The 27,129-nt window shown below is 36.1% G+C and overlaps 1 protein-coding gene across 1 annotated transcript in view; it reads left to right on the forward strand.

The window, feature by feature from the left end:
- Nucleotides 1–27,129, forward strand: part of NCAM2 (neural cell adhesion molecule 2) — a 295,617-nt gene that overhangs the window by 267,293 nt on the left and 1,195 nt on the right. Inside the window, exons 16-17 of the mRNA XM_036744902.1 lie at nt 10,569–10,773; nt 18,700–18,819. Coding sequence (XP_036600797.1) covers nt 10,569–10,773; nt 18,700–18,819 — 325 coding nt within the window. The remainder of the gene's footprint in view (nt 1–10,568; nt 10,774–18,699; nt 18,820–27,129) is intronic.

The following is a 27,129-nucleotide window of genomic DNA, read 5'->3' on the forward strand; positions in this document are numbered from 1 at the left end:
TGTCACAACAATTTCTTTTTGATAATTAGAATCTATCACTCCGGCCAATACATGTATTCCTTGAGCCGCTAATCCTGGTTTAGGTAATATCCGTCCAAGATGATTCTTGGGGATTCTCATACATACTCCAGTAGGGGTTTTTCTTATCTCTTTCCTATTTAACCTAAAATTCTCTATGCAATGTAAATCATATCCTGCTGAACCAGGTGTTCCTGGACTTGGTAGTGGGACATCTTCCCTCACAGTCCAAAATTCAATGTTTTGGATCTCACATGTTTGCTGTTCTCTGATCTGCAGATTTGGGGTCATCATTCTGGCTAGAGGTGTACTCCCCCCTAAGGGCCTATTATTCAAATTACGTAAGGCAATAGACAAATTATCCTTCCAATGTCGATATGAATTATTTGAGCTTAATTTTCTCAGCTGTTCTTTCAACAATCCATTCATTCTTTCAATTAGCCCAGATGCTTGTGGGTAATATGGAATATGATATATCCATTCTATATTATTCAACACACAATATCTTTTCACTTCTTTGCCCTTGAAATGTGACCCATTGTCACTTTGAATCTGCATTGGGGTTCCATAATATAAACTTACAATATCTAGAGTTTTACAGGTGTTTTTCTGAGTTGCGTCTTTATAAGGACAAGCCACTAGTACACCTGAATAGGTGTCAACACACGTACATACATATTTACATCCTTTATCCTGGGGTAGTGGGCCAATATAATCTATCTGCCAAATTTGGGCTGGAACTTTTCCCCTTGCTATTTCTCCAGTAACTATCCTAGGAAGAGTTCGTTCTTTTTCTAATTGGCATATACAACACTCCTCTGTTATTTGTTTTAACAACGCATGAGAAATACTGATACCTCGATCCTGTGCCCATCGATGGGTGGCCTGGACCCCTAAATGGCCAGCAGTCTGGTGGACCCATCTTGCTAAGGCTGGGTCATCAGTTGGAGTCGGAGTAGGGACAATACATTCAGTAGCAATCTTTGCTAGTCGATCCGCATGTGCATTGTACTCACGTTCTGGTGTGGTCAGGGTTGCATGAGCATCAACATGAAAAACTGACAGATCTGTAACCAAAGACATGTCCCATATATTTTCCCATAACTCTTTACCCCAAACTTGTTTGCCATGAATCTCCCAATTCTGATTCCTCCATATAGGCATCCACGTAGCTAATCCATTAGCTACCGCCCACGAGTCAGTAAATATATGACACTGTCCTCCTTTCTCTGCTCTGATGGCCTGATGCACTGCCATCAGTTCAGCATATTGGCTACTTCCACCTATCCCGGAACTTTCCAGAGTTCTCCTTGTACAGGGGTTATAGGCTACTGCTTTCCAATGTCTCTTCTGTCCTAAATATTTTGCTGTCCCATCAGTAAACCAAGCATGTTTCTTCTGTTCTTCATTTAGTCCGTCATATCCATTATTCCATTTCACTAAGGATGGTACCATCTGTTGCTTAGATTCAAGGGGCTTTTCATTGCTCTCAGTATCAATGTTCGCCACAGATTCATGTAGAGCAGAAACTCCATTTTTGCCTGCTCTGGACCTATTCTGAATATACCACTTCCATTTGATTATGCTTGCCTCTTGTGCATGTCCAATTCTGTGAGAAGCTGGGGTACTCATTACCCAAGTCATAATTGGAATTCCAGGCCTTAATACCACTTCATGACCCAGAGTTAGTTGCTCAGTTTCTACTAAAGCCCAATATGCAGCTAACAGCTGCTTCTCAAAAGGTGTATATTGCACTCCAGATGAGGGCAGTTTCCTTGACCAAAAGCCTAAAGGTACACTTCGGCTTTGTTGTTTTTGCCACAGACTCCAATTTGCATAGTCATCTTGTACAGTCACTTGTAACTCCACTGGCCCATTTTGCATAGGCCATAAGTCTAGAGCTAATTGAATAGCAGCCTTTGCTTCCTCAAAAGCTCTACTTTGTTCAAGTCCCCAGTCAAATTCATATTTCTTTCTGGTGACTTTATACAAGGGTTTTAAAATCTGTCCCAAATGTGGGATGTGGTGTCTCCAATAACCAAACAGCCCTATGAACTTTTGGGCCTCTTTCTTATTGGTAGGGGTGGGAAAATCCTGGATTTTTTGTCGAGCTTGTGGGAGAATTTCTCGCAGTCCTCTATTCCACTGTATCCCCAAGAATTTTACAGTTTGAGCTGGCCCTTGAACCTTTGCGGGGTTGATTTCCCATCCTTTGCTTTTCATATGGTCAATTAATAATGCTAAACTCTCCTCCACCTCCTTTATATTCTTTCCCTGTATCATGATGTCATCTATGTAATGTGTAAGCTGTACACCAGGTAACTTTAATTCATCCAAATGTTCAGCTACAATCCTGTGGCAAATAGTTGGGCTATGAATATATCCTTGCGGCAGGCGTGTAAATGTATACTGTCGGCCTTGCCAAGTAAAAGCAAACTGATTCCATTGCTTGGGGTCTATTGGGATTGTAAAGAAGGCATTGGCCAAATCAATAACTGCATACCAAGTCCCTTCATGTTTTTGTATTCTCTCTATTAAAGTAACCGTGTCTGGGACAGCAGCATACAAGGGAGGAGTCACTTTGTTCAGCTGTCTATAATCTACTGTCATCCTCCATGTTCCATCTGATTTTCGGACTGGCCAGACAGGGTTGTTCCATTGAGTAGTTGTAGGGACTAACACTCCTGCCTCAACACATTCTCTTATAGTGTTGGCAATTTCATCTTGCCCACCTGGCACACGATATTGCCTCAAAGTAATTATTTTAGAAGGTTCGGGCAAAGTGATTGGATCCATCTTGATTTTCCCCACTAAGACTGCATTAATGCCTATTTTCCTCACAGCAAATTGGTATTTCCCTTCAGGTAAATTTAAGGTCATACCCTTCAAAATGTCTATTCCAATGATGTATTCAGGAATAGGCACAATAACCACACTATATTCTTTCTTGGGCAACTGTCCAATTTTCATCATCAATTTAACTTGTCTGGCTGATATTTCAGTCCCTCCTAGTCCTGTGATGGTAATAGGAGTTCCATGGCTGAACTTGTCTGGATTTCCATAAATAAGGGTGGCCTCAGCCCCAGTATCTATTAATGCCTCAGTTACCGTACTTGACCCATTTTTCCAATATATGGTCAAGTTAATGTGAGGTCTGCAATCCAGCCTGTGTATTTCCTTAATTTGGACTGGGGCTCGGCCTGTTCCCTAGTATTCCCTTTCATATGATTCACTTGGGTTTGAAGGTTCAACATCTGTAGCATTTGCAGGAGCAGTTCTGATTTCCCTATCTCTCCTGTTATCAAGGCCTTTATCTCTGTACATTCTATATAATTCATTGGTTGGAATTCCATCTATCATTTCAAAACCTACCCCTGCTCTCAATAAAGTAGTAAACATTTCTTTCCTTGTTACTCTCCTTTGGCGCCAAGTTTGCTGGTTATTCACCCTTCTCTCTTGAGGAGATCTATCCCTTCCCCAGTCACCTAAGTCATATAACTGTAAAATCTTATTTATCACTGTTGTAAGACGGCTCCCTACTTCTCCAAGTAATAAATTCAAAATTAGTTGTTTATAAGCAGGGGGAGCTGTCCTAATTATTAAATTCCTATGAGGCAGTTCCATTGAATCATTGTAATATTTGTCTGCAGTTCCTGTCATAATGGCAGTCTTCATTACCTCCTCCTTTAGTCTCATGATACAATCTCTAAGTGAATACCAGGGTCTGTGCTCAGTGGGCCACACAGAATCAGTAGCATATCTCTTATTGCATCCCACAGCGGCTAATGCCAACAGAGTAGTCCTGCTATCACCATCTCCTTGCTGATGATGTTCCCTAAAAGCTTGTTGAACTAGAGGATCATGGCTGATACCTATGAATCTCATGCAGTCTGTCCCATCTACTGATATTCCACCGGCCCCTTGATCACTGAGTCTTACCATCCAAGATATCAATGGTTCTCCTATTCTTTGGCTGAATCTACTCAAAATATCTGTGACCTCTTGCGGTGAGAAATCTTCCTGAATTTCCCTTGTAACTGAATCTTCACCTCGGGTTTCTGTCTTCCTCCTTTGTATGGGTCGAGCCCTTGTCTGATCATTTAACCATCTCCTATTCTCTGTGTGAGGCACATCCTGAACCCCAGTAGTGTTTTGTGCCTCAGCCCCTAACATTGTCTCATTCTCTCCCCACTCACTTCCTCTGCCACCATGGCTAGGACGAAGCAGGCAGTCAGGCTCTTTCTGGGCTGGGTTGAAATGCACTCTGGGCTTTTTTGGTCTCCTGTTGCTCTTAGCCACATTAATAGAAAAGTTCTCATTTGAGTCAGTTTGGTCTCCTGCTATCTGAGATTCCTCTTCTTCCTGTGGGGTAGGAGTGCCCCCATGTCTTTCACTTAATCTCAATCTTTCGTATACTAGCCGGTAGGCTGATAACACTATCCAGCTTTGCCTAGATAGTGATGCCCCTGACTGAATCCCAACTTCTCGTAAACACTTTTCCAAATCCCTAGGATCTCCTCTCCGTAGCCTTGGTTCCCAGTTTTCACAGGGTCCAGCTTTTTTAGCCAATTCTTTTGCTAGGGAGGAATAAAATGGATCCTCCCATCCTGGGATATTCATCTCTTCCTCTGAAATTGTTCTGCTTCTAAATAGAGATCTTATACCTAGCGATCCTGTTCGTGACGCCAAATGTATCAGGAGGGCAGAGTTTATAATCTCAAAGAGGATCATAAACATGTCTGAAAGGTTCGGAACCGCCGGATATAAGAAACTCTCAAAGTAGAAGGCAGAAGAATCAAAACATTTATTTAGGCTCCACAGTAACCAACCCATGAACCAGAAGCCCCATTTTGATATGTTGATCAAAAGCTTCCAGGCCCAATAAGTACACCTTGCAAGAGTAACCAGGAGGCTACAGAGAAGCATGATTGCGTAAAGCAAGATCATGCTTCCCCCTCGATGGTAATAAGATTACCCACTGGCCTGAAGTCTTTGTTCAGCTTCCTCCCGTAGGTCAGCTCTGCTACTGGCAGCTCCTGCTTCAGCTGTGTCTGTGGCTGTAACTGAAACTGTAACTGTCGTAACTGCCTCTGTAACTGCCTCTGGCTCCAACTGTCGCTGTAACTGTCGCTGTAATGGCCTGAAGTCTTTGTTCAGCTTTCTCCCGTAGGTTAGCTCTGCTACTGGCAGCTCCTGCTTCAGCTATGGCTGTGGCTGTAACTGACGTAACTGTCGTAACTGCCTCTGTAACTGTCGTTGGCTCCAACCGGAAAAGGAAAAGAGAGGATCTTCAAGCTGTCCTCTCCCCTCTTATAGGGTTTTTGACATCATCAAGCTCCGCCCGAATGACCAGGGCTGATTGGTTCTTGAGTTGGCCCCTCCCCCTAGCATAGACATTAACACCTCCCCTCAGCCAGCCCCATGACTCATCACACAGGAAGTTGTCTGCTTCCCGGCATGCTCCCCGGGCCTCCTGCCCCGGAAGAGCAAGCCACAGTGTCCAGAGGCTCAATGAGGTAAGCTGAGTCATTCAAAGAAAACAAAGGCCATTCTGGTTACACCTGCCTGCTCCCCTCAAAAAAAAGCAATCCTTTTATGTGATAGCAAAGAATTAGAAACAATGTAGATTCCCTTCTATTATGGAATGGATAGATAAATTATGGTACATTAATTTAGCTGAATATTACTATCTGTAAAAAATATATATGTACAGGGAAACATGGAAAGATCTACATGAAACTGATGCAGAGTAAAATAAGCAGAGCCTAGAAAACAATATACACAGAAATCAAAGAAATATAAATGGAAAAAACAACCACACACCAAAAATCATAAGTGAATGTAACAATATGTAAAGTTCAAGCATGATTTGAATGGTTATGAGAAAACAAGGGGAGAAGGGAGGGATTCTGGGAGAAATTATAGTACTACAATATAGTAATCATGCTGATATAAAAAGACACTCACTTAATGAATATATGTAGGTATATGTATATGTGTGTATGTGTCTCTTTATGTGTATAATTAAAAACATTTCTCTAAAACCAAAAGCTAATATTATATGCAGTGGAAAAACACTTGAACCTAAGGATCCCCCCTTATCCCTACTGTTATCTAACATAATTCTAAAAATGTTATCAATAGCCATAAGATAATAGGGGAAAAAAACTGTTAAGATAGGCCAGGAGAAGATGAAACTATCCCACCTATTTTATAACATAATGTTTTACTTTTTAAATCCTAGAAGATTAGTGAAGAAACTAGTTGTTTCAGTAAGTTTTAAGGCTACAGAAAATCAACAGCTTTTCTACATACATTGGCATTTCATCTAGGGATCCGGAGGGTAATTGTGAAAGGATAAATGTTAAGTTCTGGTGATCTTCCATCTTACCAAAAGGACTATAGTTTGTGAGTACTCCCTGACCTTGGCTAGATGAAACTAAAGTAGGCCAGTTTTCCCCATCTTTAGCTATGTTCCTGTAAATGAATGATTGATTTCATGTCATATATATTTTCTTCATTGGTAAAAAACAGAACTTAAACTGGATGACCTCTGAGGTCCCTTATAACTTTATATCAAAATCTTATGGAAATGACTATTATGTCAATGTTTTACATAACTGCACATGTACAACTTATATCTGATTTCATACCATCTCAGGGAGGGACTGGGGAGGGGAAGGAGGGATAGAATTTGGAACCCAAAACTTTAAATAAAAATGCTTTTTAAAAATGAGATGAATGAGTAAAATAAAGAAAAATATTTCTTAAAATCTTCTGAACTCAATGCCAAATCATGTAAAAACAGGTGATTATAGCAAAAATAGGATATTATTCCACATTAAATATTTTTGGAGAGATAGAAGGTGTTAAGTTTCTAGTATGTCAATAAATTTATTTTTCTTTGTCATAGTTAATTTACACACCATGCTATTTTTTAGATTTGGTTTTCATATGTGCTGTTTCCTCTTAGTGGAATATATGAGTTTCTTGGAGGCAGATACTTATTTCTTTCTTTTTTCTTTTCTTTTTTTTTCTTTTCTTTCTAGTTTGGAGCATAGCATATAGCATACCAAGGGTCCTTGATAAGTGCTGAATAAATAAATAAATGAGTTAATTGATTGATCGATGAATAGTGGAGTGACCTGTTGGTGTTTACTCCAGAAAAGAGAAAAATTAGCTAAAACTTAAATATAAGAGTCATCTTCAGATATTTGGAAGAATGTCACATAAACAATCTGTATAGTTCCAAGACTGGATCCATAAATGAGGTGAAGAGGAGGAAATGAGCAGAAGTTAAAGAAAGACAAATTTCAGTTTGATTTCAAGAGAAAAAAATTCTAACAAACTGAACTGTCCCAAAAAAATGGAGACTCTACCTTGCAATCATGACATGGTCAAGAAAAAGCTGGGTGATCACTTAATAGAAACATAGACAGGATTCCTGAAGTGGGAAAGCAGGTGAATTAGATGACTTTTAAGGTCCCTTCCAACATAACAATTCCATCTTGATTCTTCTTATTTCAAGTCTCTCCTCTGTGAACTATTCAAAGTCCGTAATGGAGCTGAACTCATAGTACATATTAATTTGATAATTAATCCTATATTACTCTAGGGCACATCTTGCATTTCTGATTTTCATAAAACAATTATATTTTTAATAACTTTGGTTATGCCTCGTCTCTCCAATTAGACTGTGGATAGATTCCTTAAGGACAAAGACTATGTATACCTAGGTCAGGGGTGGAGAACCTGCAGCCTTGAGGCTACGTGGCCTATGAGAAGGCTTATAGGCTTTGATTTTACACACACATAAACACACTCATGTATTACTTATGTGTGTTCCTGTGGTCTCTGTGTGGTATGTATATATTGATTGGAGAAGCAAATGGCAAACCACTCTAGTTAATCTTTGCCAAGAAAACCCCATGGAAAGCATTAGTCTGCTATAGTCCATGGGGTCACAAAGAGTCAGATGTGGCTGGTTGAACAACAACCACAAATGTATATGTTGATGTTAATTTGACTTGATTCTTTTTTCATTTGTCTCGATGCCAAACCTTAGCAACTCCACCCGTAATTGACCCCTGAATGACTATTATCATAGCCACACTAACCTAAAAAGCTAGATTCTTAGACCAGCTCACTGTTCTTTCCAGCTTGGTGTTCAAAGACAGATTTACTTCCCCTATTTGTTTTCAATAGGCTTCCAGATATCTTCCTAAAACTCACTTTTTAAGTATGACTTCTCATTTAGTATGCTATAAAGAAACTTGCTGTGTTGTCTACCACATCAAGTTTAAATTCCTTCACTGAGCTTTTATACCTTGATCCTACTCTCTATCAAACCTAATTTCCCTTTGCTCTCTGCTTCATTTAGATCAGTCTTCTTACCATCCTCATAGCATACCAGATCAATTCCCATCTTCGTGCTCTTTGCTCTTCTCTTGGCATACCACAGCTTACCCAACTTCTAAAATTAAATTCAGATTTCACTTTCTACATAAAATTCTGCCTAAATTTTCAATTGCAAAGTTAAAAATCATAGAATCTTTAAGTTCTCTGCATCCAATTGCAATTGCCAAGTCTTGGGGACTTTATTTCTATAATTGTTCTTAAATCTATTATTTCCTCTCCTTTGACAAGCTGGAGAATTTCCAGAGGATTGTAGCCAAAATGTCGAAGGGTCTGGTTTCAGTAAGATATGATACATTAAAGGAAATGTTCATATTTAACCTGGAGAAGAAAAAAGTCAGAGGAACATTATAACTGACTTGATATACTTTAAAAACTGTCATGCAGAAGCAGACTTGTTCTGCCTAGTTGCACAGAGAAGAATGAAGAAAAATGCAAAGAAATTGTGAAAGGAAAAAATTAAAACGGAAGGCAGGAAAAATTTCCCAACAATTAGAGTTATCCAAAAATGGGATGAGATGCTTTAGGAAGAAGCAAGTTCCCCCTCCATGGTGGGCTTCAAGCAAACTCAATTTGAGTGTATTGTAACAGATTCTTTTGGGGGTGTAGTTAGAGTTAGCGATTGCTAAGGTTTCTTCTGACTGCAGTTTTGTGAGCCTGTGATTCTGAGCTAGAGCAATAACAAGAAAATGAGCCATGATGAAGAGAAAAACCTAGATTTTGACATTTGCTGTAACTGAGACCTAATTTGATGGTGATGGTCAAAATAATGGACTTCTCTAGTGCAGGTTGGGGAGGGAGAGAGGGAAACAGGAACTTAAAATGTAATAAAATAAATAAATTTATTTAAAAAAAGAATGATGCACTATGAGTTCCTCATTCTCAAAAGTAAGGAAAGGGAACCATCGGCAGAGAGGTCTTCCTGCCCCTCCACTCCTTCCACTTCCCTCCCCTCCCCCTTCTCACACCTAACCCTTCCTCTTCTTTAACCCACTTCCCTCACATGTCTGACCCCGAGAATCCTGCATGTGGGTGCATGGGAGAGGGGACTATGTGGGAGGGGGAAAAACATCAGCACAACTATGTAACACTCAGAGAACAAGATATTTGTGGTTGGATACACAGGTTCGGAGAACATTCTTGTTATTATAGCGTGCTCTCTGTGGAAACTAATCTGGTCTCGGAACACTGAGAAAACAAGATACTTACTAGCATGAGCCACAGTATTTGATAACATTTCTATTGTCTCAAGCTTGGTATCTATAAAAGCTAATTTTGTGTGACAAAACTCAGACCTCTAATCTTGGTCATGTTCCAAAGAAAGAAAGGTAAACTGAGGCACCAGAAATGAATGATGCATTATTACCCTGCTGAATATTCCCACCACGAAAATAATTTGCATATCCCAAAGATGCCAAGGTTATCCATGTTGCACTAAAAGGATTGATATACACTATACCCTTTGTCACATGATGCATGCCCCCTTTCCTACTTACCCATGGTGCCTGTCAGAAATCACAACCAGTGGTCAATTATTTGTCTCACATAATTTCCAAAATTTGTCGGTGGGCTAAGCATTGTTATATCTAAAAAGTTTAAAAAGATATGTAGACAAAAATTTATTCTAAAAATAAGGTAAAAAGGGAACTTGGCTTTAAAATATGTAGAGACATTCCTTTTAAAATATTTTTTCTCTTAAAACAGTTTTCAAACATATTCGCAAATTTAAGGAGTAAAAGTTAAATCATTCCATATAAAACTTTAATTCAAATTTCTGATTGACTTCATATTCTTAACAATATTTGACATTGTAATGATGAAAACTTTTAAGATAAAAATATTAATTTAATGATGTACCAGGTTTAGGAAAGACATTATCAACCCCAAGAAGTATGATGTATTTTTAGGAAAAAAAATAGTATTTTCCAAAAGAAATTTCACAAAGAATTTTCCAAAGCCTTGCTAATGAGTTGTTTTAAAATGTTCATTAAAATTTGATGTTTATTCTCCAATAATCATGAAATTGAAATCTCAAAGTAATTTTTTTCCTGAATTTTAGTCTAATTTTTATCGAAATATATTCTCCTTTTTTCCTTATTAAGTTTCTAAAATGTCATATTTTGCTTATTTTTAAGACACGCTTTTTAATGGCTTTGGACTTGGTGCAATCATTGGCATAGGAGTTGCTGCACTTCTACTAATTTTTGTGGTAACTGATGTTAGCTGCTTCTTTATCCGACAATGTGGATTGCTAATGTGCATTACTAGAAGAATGTGTGGAAAGAAAAGTGGTGCCAGCAGCAAAAGTAAAGATCTAGAAGATGGAAAAGCTGCATATTTGTGAGTATCATACATTCATTTTTAAACATCTTAATCTCTGTTTCTAACCTGTTATTTATTTCAAGCAATATCGGAACACATAAAAACAAAAACTATTTTTTATGGACTGAGTTGTCAATTTTTCTAGTAAGATTGTTGCATCTTATGCTACCTTCTTCACTGTTATAATTATATTTCTATAAATTAGTGGTATCTTCACAGAATCAAAGAATTATATAATCACAAAATTTGAGAACTGACCTCAAACACTGTCTAGTAACCCATAACTTAAAGGATTCTACACTATGTTACATCCAACAAGTAGTTATCCAGATTTTACTTGAAGATTTACAAAGAGGAGAAATCCATTACCTCTTGAGTGTAGCCCATTCAACTTTTGAGCAGCTCTAAATGTTGGGAAGTTTTTCCTAACATCAGGAAAGTTCTTTACACAGGTTCTTCTTTCTGGAGTAGAACAGAACAAATCTGTTCCCTTCTCTACATGGCAGGCTTTCAAATATTTAAGATAACCAGTTCTCCTCTTCTCCCTATTAATATATCCAGTTGCTTCAGATAATTCTCATATGATAGAAACTCAAGGGCTGACTTCCTGACTTCCATACTCTGGACACTGTCTAGATTATCAGTTACTGTCCAGCAGTCAGTCCTTCTTAAACTGTAGTGCCCAGTACTGAACACAGTTTTCTAGATGAAGTCAGACAAGGGGAAACTACAAAAGGACTATTGCCTCCTCATTCTTAGAAGCAATACATCTTGCCAAAGTCCAAAATCACTTTAGCTTATTTGACTATTACGTGTCACTCTTGATTCATATTGAGCTAATATTCTACTCAAACCTCTCGATCTTTTTCAGAGAAACTGCTAGCTAACCATGCCTCTTTCATCTTGTACTTGTGAAGTTGATTTTCTTTGTGCTCAAGTATAAGAATTTATGTGTCCCTACTGAATTTCATTTTATTGGATTCACCTCAATGCTTTCAGCATCTTTTTGTATCTTCATTCTGTCATCCAGTATATTACCATGCAGTACACTATCATTGTCATCCTTTGAGTTTAGTGTAATCTGAAAATTTTATGAGCATGCTATCTACACCTTTACTTAAATCAGTGGTCAAAATGTTAATCAATATCCCTGCTATGTTGACATTGAATCATTAATAAAATTAACATGAAATAGTTTGTGAAAATTTTCCTAAAATCTAGATAGACTATTTATAGAATTTCTTCCATCTATAAAATTAATAACTCTGCCCAAAAAAGGAAATGAAGTTACTTTGTTATGTCCTATTCTTGATGAAGCCATATTGACTCTAATTATTGCTGCTTCCCTTTCTAGATGTTTCTGTTGTTGTGTTATTTCAGTCATGTCTGACTCTATGTCCCCATCTGAGGTTTTTTTGCAAATCAAAGCTTAACCATAAAGGGAAAAAGACTGATATTAAATAATAAAGAGGTATTTGGAGCATTCTCAAAAAGAAAACCAGACATTATTTGCTTTTCAAAAACTCCAGATAAAAGAAATTCAGGAAGGGTAAATTAATATGCCAGACAAGGAGAGCAACAGCAACAGAGTGACAGTAGAGACTTCTTTCTAAGTGTCCACAAGGAGACAATGGTGAAGGCAGAAGTCAGGTGGAGGTATCAATGAAAAGGAGGATAGGGGTCACTATGAACGGAAACTGGCAACACCCTCCCTATGGCCAAATCAATGTTTGGGTGTTTCGTGGCACTATTTACAAAATGGAAGGGTGCATGAAATGAGGGAAAGGAGCAGAGGAATAGATGGGAAAGTGTGATGTCCCCATGTCAAATCATTATAATCATATTTATAGGTATACACATGTATACCTATAAATATAATTATAAAGTTCATGAGCCAGAGAATGAGTATCTAGACAAAAAGGGAAGGTAGATAATGAAAAGAGTAAGAGAAAGCTTCTCTGTAAGCGGGCACCAAAAATATGAAATACAAAAAGTAATAAACAAGACTAGTTGAAGGGGAGGAAAGAAAGCAGAAATCACCTTAACTAACTGAGGGGGAAAAAAGGCAAGAATTCAGTACATAGATAAAATAAGAAAGAAAAATGAATTAATAAGTAAAGCTCCAAAAGGAAAGATATAACAAATGAGAGGGGCTATTGGTGGTGAGGAGAAGAGAACTCTTGGTAATTGGGCCACCTTAAAAAAGATCAAGCTACAATAACTCAAAAAATAGTACTATGTATAGAGCAAAAGAAGGGGAGAAATCATAACTTGAAAAAATATAGACAATTGGAGGAAAATAGCATAACTCTCATAACTTTAAATGTACATGAATCAATCCAATTGAATGGAAAAGTGACGAATTGGATAATAAAATCCCACAATTTGTATATAAATTAAAAGTGAAGGGATAGAAAAAAATTTATCATACATCAAGTGAATTCAAAAAAGCAGGAGTTTCAATCAAGCTATCTGACAAAGAAAACTAACATTCAAAAAATAAAAAGAGATAAACAAGGAAACTACATTATACTGAAAGGAACCATAGACATCAAACCAAATCAGTGATAAAGTTATACACTCTAAATACCTTCATATCCAAATGCATAAAGGAAAAATTAACTGAGCTAAAAGAAGACATAAACAGTAACATAACAGTGATATCCCTCAGTATCCATTCAATATCCCTCTCTCCATTTTAAATAAATCTAACAGAAAGCGAAACAAAAAGGAATATATGAAACTGAACAAATTTCTGAGAGAAACTGGAACTAAAAGATTTGTGGTATTTTCTTGGTGAGATTACAAAAGTATATATATGTTATATATACATATATATATACATTTCTCAGTGCATCATGGAAGTTTTAAAAAAAACTAACCAAAGCACAGACATATTGCAAACAAATGTAAAAAGGCAGAAATAATAAATATATTCTTTAAAGACCATAACACAGTAAAAATAATCATTGATTAAGGGATCATAAATAAATGACATACATCCAAATATAAGCTTAACAACAAAACCCTAACTAATGAGTGAGTCAAAGAACAAATCATTGAAACAATTGATAATTACAAGAAAGTGATAATAATGAAATAATGTGCCAAAATTTCTGGGATGCAGTTAAAGAATTCCTCAGGGGAAAAAAATCATATTTCTACAAACATATATGAACAAAATTTTAAATGAGAGGATTAACATAATGAATAATGAATTTTTTAATTAGAAGGCCAACAAGTAAACAAACATAAAATAAGCATAAATGAGGAGACTCTTAAAAATAAAGGGGAAATAGATATATTAGAAATCAAAAAACCCCAGAGAAATAATTAAAACTGAAACCTAGTTCTCTGAGAAGACTGATAAAATCAATAAAAGTTTAGCTAATTTGATTAAAAAGAAGATAGAAGAAAAGCAATCAATTAAATAACAAATGAGCAAGGGAAGCCACAACAAAACCAGAATGAAAAGAATAATCAGAATATGTTACACACAGTTATATGCTAACATAGTGGAGAAAACAAAAGAATTAAATACCTTCAAAAATATAAACTACTCAAACTATCACAAGGCCAGATAAAAATTTTAAATAACCCAATCTCAGTAAAGAAAATAGATTTAGCTGTAAAGGAATTACCCAAGCAGGGGGAAGGAGGAGAGACCCTAGGTCTTGATTCACAGAATTCTATCAAACTTTTAAAAGAACAATTGGTACCAATGCTTTACAAATTATTCTCAAACAATTAGTACCAATGCTTTACAAATTATTCTCAAAAACTGAGAAAGATAGCACCCTACTAGAATCATTTTGTAAGACAAATATAGTCCTAATGCCTAAACCACGGTTAGCATAAAACACAGAAGGAAAGCTGTAGGCCAATAAAATTAATGAATATTGACTCAGAGATTTTAAACAAAATCCTATTAAACACACTACAGTGATTTATCCAAGAAATATTCATTATCAGTAAGTGGGATTTCTACCAAGGATGCAAAGGTGGTTCAGCATTAGGAAAATAATTCATATAATTAATCATATTGAAAACTAAGACATTCAAAGGCATGCAATCATCTCAACAAATTTTCAAAAGCCATTTTCAATGTACAGTACTCTTTTTTGCTAAAAAACAAAAAAAACCCTGCAAGGTAGAGAACATAGAGGGACCTTTTTGAAAAGATCATAACAAGCGTCTATCTAAAACTAAAAGCAAGTATCATATGCAATGGAGATGCACTAGAACCTTTCCCAATAAATTCAGGAGTGAAGCAAAGATGCTCACTCTACCTCCTCTTATTTAATATTTCTAGAAATGCTAGCAACAGCAATAATAGAAGAGAAGGCAATTAAAGGCATAGAGATAGGTAAAGAGGAAATAAAACTGTCCCTCTTTGCTGATCATATGATGATACGAAAATCCTAGTGAGTCAGCAGAGATACTAATTGATACAATTAATAGCTTCAGCACAGTTGTAGGCTACAAAATAAACCCTCAAAACCCAACAGAATTTCTATATAATAACAAAATCCAAGAGGCCATAATAGAAACTGAAAACCAAAAACTGCATAAAATATCTTGAGATGGATGCCCCACACCAAAACACGTTAAAAGATTTATAAAGATTATGACAAAAGTACTCCTTTAAAGAAATCAAGAATAATTTAAATAGCTGGGAGAATATTCAGTGCTTATGTTTCTACAGGCCATGCCTATATGATAAAAATTACAAGGCTTCCAAATCACTTTTGGAAGTTATCACTTATAATGATACATCAATCAAATTATTGAGGAGATACTTAATTGAACTTGATAAAAATAATAAAATTCGTTTGGATGAACAAAAGATCTAGACGATCAAGGGAAATGATTAAAAGAAATAGGGATGAAGAGGGATTAGTACTTTCAGACATCTAACTATATCATAAAGCAGCAGTCATCAAAACTACATGGTATTAGTAAAAAAAAAAAGCCTATATAGTATTAGTTAAAAACAAAAAGATCAATCAGTAGAACAGATTGAACAATGGAGATTAGAAATAGTGGAACTCAATAACCTAGTGTTTAATAAAGTAGAAAACATAAATTACCTAGGAAAAAAATTCCTAATTTGATTTTAAAAATACTGTTGGGATAACTGCAAAGCAGACTGGAAGAAATTAGGTCTGGATCAATTTCTTACACCATATTCTACAATACATTCTAAATCTGATCTTAATATTGAAATTCATTTCATTTAAAAAATCAGGGGAGAGGATCATTTACATCTTCTTTCTGTGGGTAGGATATGTATTCTTAACCAAATAAGCTGCAACTACAAAAGTTAAAATAGATAACTTTGATTAACTGAAACTGAAAAGCTTCTGTATTGACAAACTCAATGAACTTAGGGTAAGAAGGGAAGTGGTAAAATTGGAAAAAAAAATCTTTGTATCTAAGTTCGGTATCCATGATAAACAAATGTGTACATATATAATTTTATTTATATTATATATAATTCATATAGAGAGATTCATATATTTGTATGTAATTTATAGCCATTCCCCAATAGATAAGTGGTCAGAAGATATGAGCAGTCAGTTTTCAAAAGAAAACTTGCAAATTATTCACAACCACATGAAAGAATGCTCCCAATCACTAATAATAAAAGAAATGCAAATCAAAACAACCCTGAGGTTCCATCTCATAGTCTGCAAATTGGCAAAGTTGACAAAAATGGCAGTAGTTAATGTTGGAGGGGTTGTGGAATTATAGGCACAGTAAAATATTGTCAGTGGATCTATGGAATGGTACAGCCATTGAAAGCAATTCGAAATTATGTAAAGTGACTAAAATATCTGTACTTTTTGAACCAGAGGTTCCATTCCTGGGCTTATATCCTAGGGAAACTATCAACAAGAAAAAATTCTCCATATACACCAAAATATTTATGAAAGGACTTCATGTGATAACAAAGAATTAGAAACAAAATTGATGCTATTGATTGTGAAATGGCTAGAGAAATTGTGGCATGTGAATGTAATGGAATCTTAAGTGTGCTGTAAGAAGTGATGTATGGAATAATGCAGAGAAATATGTAAAGATCTACATCAAATAATGCAGAGTGAAGTTAGCAGAACCAAGAAAACAATATAAACCCTAATTACAACGTAAATGGAAAACCCACACACCAAAACAAAAGCAAATTTAGATCAAGCAGGACTTAAAAATGAAAAGATGTGAGAAAACACCATAAACTCACCCCTTGTGAAGGTGGGAGTTCCACTGGTGTTACACATTGCATATGCTCTTGGACTTTTTCAAATGTATCAATCATTTGTCCTGATTTTTTTCCCTCTTTAAAAATACTGTTTGTTACAAGGATTAGCTTTCTGGGAGAAGAATACTGGGGACACCTATGATGATGTAAAAAAAAAAGAAGATATCAATAAAAACTTATTTTTAAAAGAAAACTTTTTAGAAAGGAATGAGTTGCTTGAAAGCAGAGACATTTTTCTCTTTGTTTCCCAGAAGTTTTCCATACAGTGCTTTGCACACTTAATTTTTTTTTATTCATTCTTATGTTACCTGTAGAACTTTCCCACCTCCTCACCCTCTGCAACAGAGGTTGGTGCTTAAACTACTTTAGACTTTATAATAGTCTTTTTTTATAAATGCAATAAACAATGCAATGAGATGACCAAATATTTCATAAGATGATGTTTCTTTTTACTTTTGGATGCATAATAAAACCAATTTCATAACTCCTTTATTTGCCTCATCAAAGAGGACCTGTGAACTGTCCTTCCATGTACATGCAACTTACTTTTGTTCGCTAGTTTCATTAAAAGTAAGAATTTTATTTTTAATATGATTCAATTCCTTTAGGGGTGTGGCACCTTGTTGGTCACTGGACACGAATCTCATAATTAGAATCCCAAGTGGTTAATATTTATAGGCAGTCTAAAACCTGTCTTATTCTTTGCACCTTCTAGCCTCTTTTTCATTATGCTGCCATCACCACTGCAGAAGTAAAAGGGATCTTCAGAGGACTGATGGCTGTTTTGCATCTTTCTTTGTTTTATGTGTCACCATGGCCAAATAATTCTCCTGCTGGCAAGTACAGTAATGAGCCTCTTCATGCTTTTAGCTAGGCTGATGCTCAGGAGATTGTTGGTCTTTTTCCAGGATCATATTAAAAGCTTCTTCTTTTGCTCTACCAGCATGGCTTTTGAGAACTCAGAATCTTCACCACACCATGATGAGGCCTTGGAGTATCACTCTATAGAGAGACATATAGAATATGATTTAATATTAAAGATGATTTTTCCATGAAGAATGAAAAGTGGCAACTATTTCCCTTGATTGATTTAACCTGAATCTATTAATGCCACCTAAGACTGCATTAGCCATTTTAGCAACTGTGGCACATAGAACGTGGAAGTGCCTTAACCTTGCTTACTATTAGAAAACTCAGCATAATCTATTGGTAAGAACAGTGGTCTAGAAGTCAGAGAATCTGGGCTCTAATTCCCACATTGCCAATGATTTCCTGGGCAGGTCACCTCACTTCCCTGGCCTATAGTTTCCTCATCAGTAAATGAAAGGATTGAATTAGAAGATCTCTTTTTTAGCCTTCAGATGCTATAATCTGTTTCTTCTTTATAAGATGTATACCTACAATATCCAGAAAGCTGCTGCATAAGGGAAAAAAGTGCTATTCATAACTTTTGAATGCTTTGTTTGTTGCAATCGTTTTTCTAACAAGTTATATATTTCTAGCAACTTTATTTCTCTCTCCTTTCTATACTGAGCCAGAATCTTTTGGGAACTTAGTTAAGAGACAAATTCTTCGGGGTTTTACAAATCTGGAAATAGTGTTCTTTGGGATATAGGCTGTGTCACAAAATGAATGATATTTTGATTACATTATGCAGGTTGAGATTTTTTTTCAATACTTTTTAGGAAAGATGGATCAAAAGAGCCAATAGTGGAAATGAGAACAGAGGATGAAAGAATTACCAGTCATGAAGATGGAAGCCCAATAAATGAACCAAATGAAACCACTCCACTCACAGAGCCTGAGTATGTAGCCTAGAATTTTAAATTTTATTTGAATAAGCATTAGTGTGATTCATATTGTATTGTAAAGTATTTCATGCAAGTAAAATTAAATTATTTTGAAAGTTATTTTAAAAGTATTCTATCTATGAACTTCAGGGGCTCATTGTCCTTTGAGAAGCATAACAACTTACTTCTAAACAATGCCCAGAGAGAAATCACTTATCAACATATGTTGCTAAATTCTAATCCAGATATTTAAGTTGCCAACTAGGAACAGAGTTTTGTTCATAGACACCAATTTTGTATCATAAAAAATACACGCTTGAAAAATATAGTTGGCCTTCTCAATATACAGTGTTTATTGACAAAACATTCATTTGGGTATTCTGTATCCTAAAATTGATACGATGTGATTCTGAATTCAGAATCACAAAATTTAGGTATTCAAGATAACTGAAAATTTGTAAAGAAAAATGAGAAAAAAACTTAGTGTATCATATCTATATTAATGACAATTGTGTCAATATTTGGTAAATAAAATAATAGGTTAGTGACTTGTAAAGAAAACAGGATTCCTATTCATGAACTATTAGGTCTGTTCCAGGTACAGAAATGATCTAATGAGTACATGAGTGCTCTAACATATTAAAAAATTAAAATAAAACTACAATTATAATCTTACTTACATTAGCATTAGATTAAGTTAATTATTTCCTTTCTCATTTTTCTTCCTCCTCCATACATACATTTAAAACACACACACACACACACACACACACACACACACACACAATTGCCTGTATCTGAAATAAGCCAACTACTAACAATCAATACACTACATGTATAATGTAAAAAGCTCTCACTGAAAATTGTCTTTTGAAAAGGAAACTATATGGAACTTGAGTTCTGAAAAGGTTCGGATTTCAGAAAGGGGGAGAACAAGAAAAGTTTGAGTAACTGGGAATACTAGTTGGATCTATAAGTTAATACTAAGAATTATAGAATCATTCAGGGCTGTCAGGTCCATTTGGACAACATTGCCATAAGAAGGAAATCAATGGGCAAAGATAAAAATTAATGCAAATAGATAAGAAACATATTTAGCCTTTAAGTTTATATATATATCTATTTCAGTAAATATGTATCCAAAATAAAAAACAGATTTGTTCTTATTTTTTAAATATACATATATGCATGTACACATACTTTTATCTATATATGTATGCATATAGAGAGAGAATGATATATAGATATGCACATATATCTTAATTTATATAGAGATATACTTCCTAACCTATGACTTCATCAAAATACAGAACTCCAGTCTAGGGGTCTATGTACTACTCTGCAGTTTATAGCCATAGAAGGAGGCCTAGAGCACTGAGAGGTTGACTGACTTGCCAAAGGTTAGACAGCCAGCAAATTTCAAAAGTGGAACTTTAATCCAAATCTCTCTGACTCCAAGGCTGACCATTTATCTATTATTCCTTGCTTCGCTTGACATACTTTTATACATCTACTTGTTACAATAGCCATGGATTGTGCATGAGGTGAAATCCAGAAACTGACCTATCTCAAAAAAGTACTCCATGGGATAGCTACTGTTTTGTATATAAATATGTAACATCAGGTATCTCTGTGGAGTGCAAAGGATCTGTGTTTTCTTTTATTTATTCCCAACCCTCCAACCAAAGTGGTGTTGGAATGCTTACAGGCTATACCTACTGGGTTAGGTCATCAGAAACACTTTCTCCACTAGTTCCACTTTAATATCACCCTTCTACATATAAAGAGGATGGAGTTTAGCCTCTGAGACCAGCACTCACCTTCTCAGGGACAACAGTGTTCTAATTGGCTCATTTTTCTAGGGGAAATCTAAGTGACCCCCAAAATTGAGTATTAGGGTTCTCCTGGGAGAGTTATAAGATTGTTCACAAAATAAAATTGTCACTTGGTAGACCCCAGGAAGGTCTTTTAAAATCCCAAATTAGAACTGCAGGGTCTTAGCATAAATAGTTTGAAAAATAGAAAACTCAGTCCTATTGCCCCATATACCCTGGGCTCAAGTAACAACATGCCTGCTGGCAGTGGGAAGAGACTCATTCTAATTTTTTTCATTCAACTTTATTTTCAGTTCCATATTCTTTCCTTTCTCTCACCATTCTACCACTCATTGAGAAGGCAAGAAATACAAAACACTATAAATATGAAATCAGGCAAAGCAAATTTCCACATTAGCCATGTTGGGGGCGGGGAGAAGAGAGAGAGAAAGAGAACAAAATATGCTTCATTCTACACTCTGAGTCTATCAGTCCTCTGTTGGAAGGTGAATAACATTTTCATTATGAGTCCTTTGGAATTGTAGTGGGTCATTGTGTTGATCAGAGTTACTGTCTTTCATAACTGATAATCTTTACAATATTTCTGTTACTATGTAAATTGTTCTCCTCACTTCACATTGCATAAGTTCATATAAGTCTCTCCAGGTTTTTCTGAAACCACTTCATCATTTCTTATAGCATATGCTGTTTTATCACACCCATATATACTATAACTTGTTCAGCCATTCCTTACTTGATGGACATCTTCTCAATTTCCATTTCTTGGACATGACAAAAAGAGCTCCTGTAAATATTTTTAATATGTGGGTCTTGTTCCTTTTTATTTTATCTCTTTGGGGGTATAGCATTCCTAGGCTAGAGGATATACCCAGTTTAATAGCTTTTGGCCATAGTTATAAATTGCTTTCCGGAATAGTTGGACTAGTTCACAGCGAGTGCATTAGTGTACCTATTTTCCCATATTCCTTCCAACATTTGTCATTTTCCTTTTCATCTTAGCCAATATGATGGGTGTGAAGTGGTACCTCAGTTGTTTTAATTTGCAATTCTCTACCTATTAGTGATTTAGAGCATATTTTCATGTGACTATTGATAGCTTTAATTTCTTCTTCTGAAAACTGCCTGTTCCTATCCTTTGACCATTTATCAATTGGGACATGGCTCTTATTCTTACTAGATTTGGCTCAGTTCCCTATATATTTGAGAAATGAGACCTTTATCAAACGAATTTGCTGCAAAGATTTTCCTCCAATATTCTGCTTTTCTCCTAATTTTAACATTATTATTTGTGCATTTTTTATTTTAAATAACCAAAATTATAATTTTTCCTCCCATAAACCTCTCTATGTCTTGTTTGGTCATGAACTCTTCCCTTATCCATAGATTTGATGGGCAATTTCTTTCATGTTCCACTAATTTACTTATGTATCACCCTTTATGTCTAGATCATGTACCCACTGGAGCTTATCTTGTTACATATACAATGTGAGATGTTGCTTTCTGCTTAGTTTCTGCAGACTTCTTTCCAGTTTTCTCGGCAGTTTTTTTTTTTCAAATAGTGAATTCTTGCAGCAATAGCTTGGACTGTTAGGTGTATCAAACACTAGGTTACTGTGCTCATTTTTTTCCTGTATATTGTGTATCTACTCTATTCCATTGATCACCCACTTTATTTCTTATCTAGTACTAAGTTGTTTCCATGATTAAATCTTTGTAGTATAATTTGCTCTCTGGTATTTCTAGGCCCCCTTCCTTCCCATTTTTTGGTTGATTCCCTTGATATTCTTGATCTTTTGTTCCTTTAATGAATTTTGTTATTATTTTTCTAACTCTATAAATAATTCTTTGATAGTTTGGTATAACCCTAAGTAAATTAACTTCAGTTATATTGTCATATTTTATTATATTGGCTCTGCCTACCCATGAGCAATTAATATTCCTTCAATTATTTAGATCTATATTTGTCTGAAGAACAAATTCATTTTTAAAAAGAGAATCAGGCTCCCATCTGGAGTGGGGGATATCAAAATAGAACACATATGCATAGTGCTTAGCAAAATTTAAAGTGCTGCATAAACATTAGCTACTTTTATAATCATTATTGTTATTGTTATTTTACATATAACAACAAAATGCTACTAGGTTCAGAGGACAGTGGCACTGAACCCTCTCTCTCTCCACTAAAGGGTCCCCTTTTAGCTCTAGAGCTACGTATTTTGTGACCAGGTCAAGTCTGGGAGGAACTTGGCCTCTTTTCTCACACTCTTTGGCTTAGTATACCCCAAACCCCAGAGGGAAATTACTTACAGCATAGATCTGACTAATGTCTAGTTTGAGAATAGTAATGTACTCAGTGTATCAGGTATTGATATCTATTGATATCTTATACACAAAAGAAATGTGTAATAGAAGCCATATTGACAGAAAGACTTAGAATAGGATATAAAAATTGGTAACTGTGATACCTATCTGGAAGTTGACACATAAAACCATCAACACACAAAGCATGTTTCAGGACCACTAAGATGACACTTCACGTTTTCCCTCACCTCTACACTGTCCAATTTCATCCAGGTCTGTGTCTTCTGGCAAGTCCAACCAGGAATGGATCTCCTACGCTGTTAGTGGCATCCAAAGTTGAAGTATCTGTCTCAGGATCACTGCTTTGTCACCTAAACACAACTAGTGCACACGCGTGCGCATACATAAGTGGAGACAGGATGTTTGCATATAGACATATACATATATGCATATACACATGTGTATATATACACACATATATATACATATATGCATACATATGTACTACACGTGCACACATTTATATACATGTATACTACACACATGCACATGTATTGCGTATATAAACATACATGTGTATATATAGTACCTAGTCTTTATAGTACTTACATATGTGTACATACACACAATTTATGGCAATATTTATTATAAAAAGGAGCCCTAGACATTTTGTCTTTGGTTCACAACTTCATGAAAACAGAACCCCTTCTTTCCCAGCTCCTTCCATCAAAATATTACTATCCCCTTTTATCTAGGGGATCTCAGATGGTCCATATTCATTTAATCTTTCTTTGCTTTTGGAAAGCTGTAATAATACATGTTAATAAAAATTCCTTGCATTTCTCTCAAGTACCTATCTAGTGATCCCAGCAAATAAGAAGTTTTCTTCTCTTTTTTTCCTAAGGACTTTTTCCTCTCAAAGTCCTTGACCATACATCACTCACTTCTCTCTTGCATTTTATCCACCTCCATTTATAACACACAAACCCATACCAAAAAAGAAAGGAGTCTTAGAGAAATTGGTTTCTCTTGAAAACAGAAAGCAAACATCTTAGAAAAGCCAACATCTGTGAGGCAGTTCAGTAGAGGAGTTAGTAGAGAAGTAGACTTGAGGTCAAGAAGACTTAAATTCAAATTTTGCAATTTACTGGCTATGTGACCCTGAACAAGTCACTTAACCTCTCAGCCTCAGTTTCTGTGAGGAGATTGTTAATGCAGTACCAAGAAGACACTCAAGCACTTTACTTCCTCATGTACAAGCATGCAGCTCCCTAGTCCTTCAGTCCTCCCCCCAGAAAATGAAGAAGGGGACAGAGGTCTAGAGTGGGATGCCACTCAGATGAGAGCCCAGAACTCAGGGTCTCTGTTCTTTTCTCTGAGTGCTGTTTCACAAAAGATTCACAAGGACCAAGTGGGAGGGGGACCTTCTGGGCAGTCATTTATACAGCAATTATAGAAACCCATACCCTTATCAATCACAAGAGCATTATGATTAGGGAAGTTTGGCAAACTGATTATTCTTAGGGGAATCTTGCAGATCTTACCTAAATGAAGCTGGCTTAAACCAGTCACTAGATAAGACCTTCCAGTTGTGTAGGCAGGCCAGTTAGTGACCAAACATGGAATCATTTCTGTCAGCTTGTGTCAGCCACAAAGCAAGAAACTATAAGCATAACTAACATAAAACAATATAATGAAATTAAAACATGAAACATAAATCAAAACTTGTTGCTAGTCAGATGATATGAAACCAGTCAAATGCATCTCCAAATCAGCTATATGGAACAACCATTCATTCATCTATTCATCAGTCCTCACAGTCCACATCCATAGAACGGGGATAATAATAGCATCTAACTCCCAGGGTTGTCGTGAGGATAAGATAATATTTGTCAAGCCCTTTGTAACTCTCAAAGTGCTATATAAATGCTAGCTATCATCATCACTACCATTATCATCATTATGATTATTAAAGAGTGTGATTTAGGCTCAGCAGAGAGAGCTGGAATAAGATAAAAGGGCAGGGAGCTGAAAGTTTCACCCATTTAGTTCTCAGCATCAGAGACAGCCATCACCATTCTACATTGGCTCTTGGTTACCCACATCATTCACCTATAATTCTGTATCCACTATCTCACCACCAATCAAGACAACAGCAACATCGATAGCCACAGCCACATTGAGTTCTACCCAAGAGGGAGACATCCATCCTCTCGTTCTTTTTCAAATCCTCCCCTGCCACACACAAGAATTCTCCTCGTAGGAGATTTTAATTCTTTCCTCTTCCATTGAACTTGGAGAGACATTCTCATTGTAGCCATCTCACAGCTCCCAGGAACTCTTACAGAGGATGCCAGAAGCCTCTGTCTGCCTATGGATGTTGTATCTCTCACCCTAAGTAATCACAGAAGACCCAGGTGTCTCTATTGAATTAGTCAGTCAAAAGTGTAAAAGTAGAGTAAGTCCTTAATCAATTTCAGAGGATTCTCGTGCTTTTGACTATTGGATGAAGTCACATAATGCCACATCAGCAACACATCTCTGGGCCTACTTATAAAAACGGCAGTTAGTCTAGGGTGAACTCAAAAAATCAGAGTCCGTCAAGTATCAAACCAAAAACAAAATTATGGGATTGGGTGGGAAGGAGGGGGAAGGGACAAAACTAGTAGGGCACAATAATACATCCAGCCAATACACACACACAGAAGACAAACAGAAGGGAGGAAGCAACTTCAGGGAGACTGACCCCTTGTGATGGAAAAAAGTACCAGCTATGCACTAAGGTCCAAAAACATCAACCCTTGGAACCCAGCAGAGGGAACTTTAAGTAAACTCTACGAGGAACTACAAAGGGAGAAAAGGACTTCCAGTAACCACAAGTTAGAAGATACCATTTTGTCACATGTGTGCCTCATTACCTTTGTACTTTAAATTGGCGCGCACTCTTCCCAGGGACTCGAAGTGTGCTTATTAAAGAATATGCTCCGTGCTTTGAGGGTTCTTAGTAAATACATTTTCTAATGGAGTTAACTGGTTATTATTGATAAGAAAAATACTAATTTCTAGTTCTAGAGATAGAAACCCGAAGGTTATGCCTGGAACACTGGACAGAAAAGTATTTAGCCCTCTGTGGATCCCAACCTCTGAGAGTGAGTTCCCATTTGGGGAAGTGGCCCCAAAAGGACTGCTACTCTAGGACAGGGAGTGGTGGTTACCTAAGATAATTTTAGGGTCCTCTATATTCAGGGACCCACTACAGATATTCATCCAGGTTGCTCATTTGTGAATATTCTAGTTTTCAGCTATCCATTAGGGAAAAAAAATTACTTCTTTTTCTCTTTTTTTTTTTTTGAAACTGTAATTGGATAGTTTTCTCCCATGAGTTTCCTTACAAGTCAGACCACTTCCTTTGAGATAATTTTTATTTGTTTGAATGATTCCTCTACTCATTTGTTAAAGATCACCCAACTACTTAGCCACACATAGCTCAATAGCCTTTTTTTCTTTTCTTGCTTTTAAGCAGACCTAAACTGCTTGCCTCATTGTACTAGAGTCCACATAGTATCCTTTTCCATAATAGTTACTATTATGACCAATAAAATAATATCTAATCTGTATTGAACTTTTCTTTCTGAAGGAGTTTAAGGGCAAAAGAAATATCAGATAATAGTTAGCCAGGATCTCTACCTTCTGGCTTCCTTCAAGTGCCTTTCCCAGTTCTTCTTATTGTTAAGTGCCTTCTCTCTGTTGATTTTCTTCAATATATCTTGTACATATCTTGTTGATACATAGTTATTTGCATGTTGTCTCTTCCATTAGACTGTGAGCTTCTCGAGAGAAGAGACTGTCTTTCGCATTTCTTGATATCCCCAGCACTTAGCACAGTACCTGGCACCTGGCACATAACTGATGCTTAATAAGTATTTATTGACTGACTGATGTAGTAGACAATGAATAAATAAATGCTTATAGATGGCCAATTTTTAATGTCAGTTTACAATTGTTTTGTCAAATTTCATGCTATTTCTTATTAAAATATAATACTAAAGACAGATAAAGATTGTTTAAACTATTTTAATCCACATTTATGTAAAATATCTTGTGTTTTTCATAAAGGGCCAATGGACATCAGTCATCATCATGATGTGCTATCCTAAAGAATTGTAGTATTCCTTTGACTGATCCAAGC

The sequence above is a fragment of the Trichosurus vulpecula genome, chromosome 2 (genome assembly GCF_011100635.1).
Source record: "Trichosurus vulpecula isolate mTriVul1 chromosome 2, mTriVul1.pri, whole genome shotgun sequence".
Taxonomy (NCBI): domain Eukaryota; kingdom Metazoa; phylum Chordata; class Mammalia; order Diprotodontia; family Phalangeridae; genus Trichosurus; species Trichosurus vulpecula.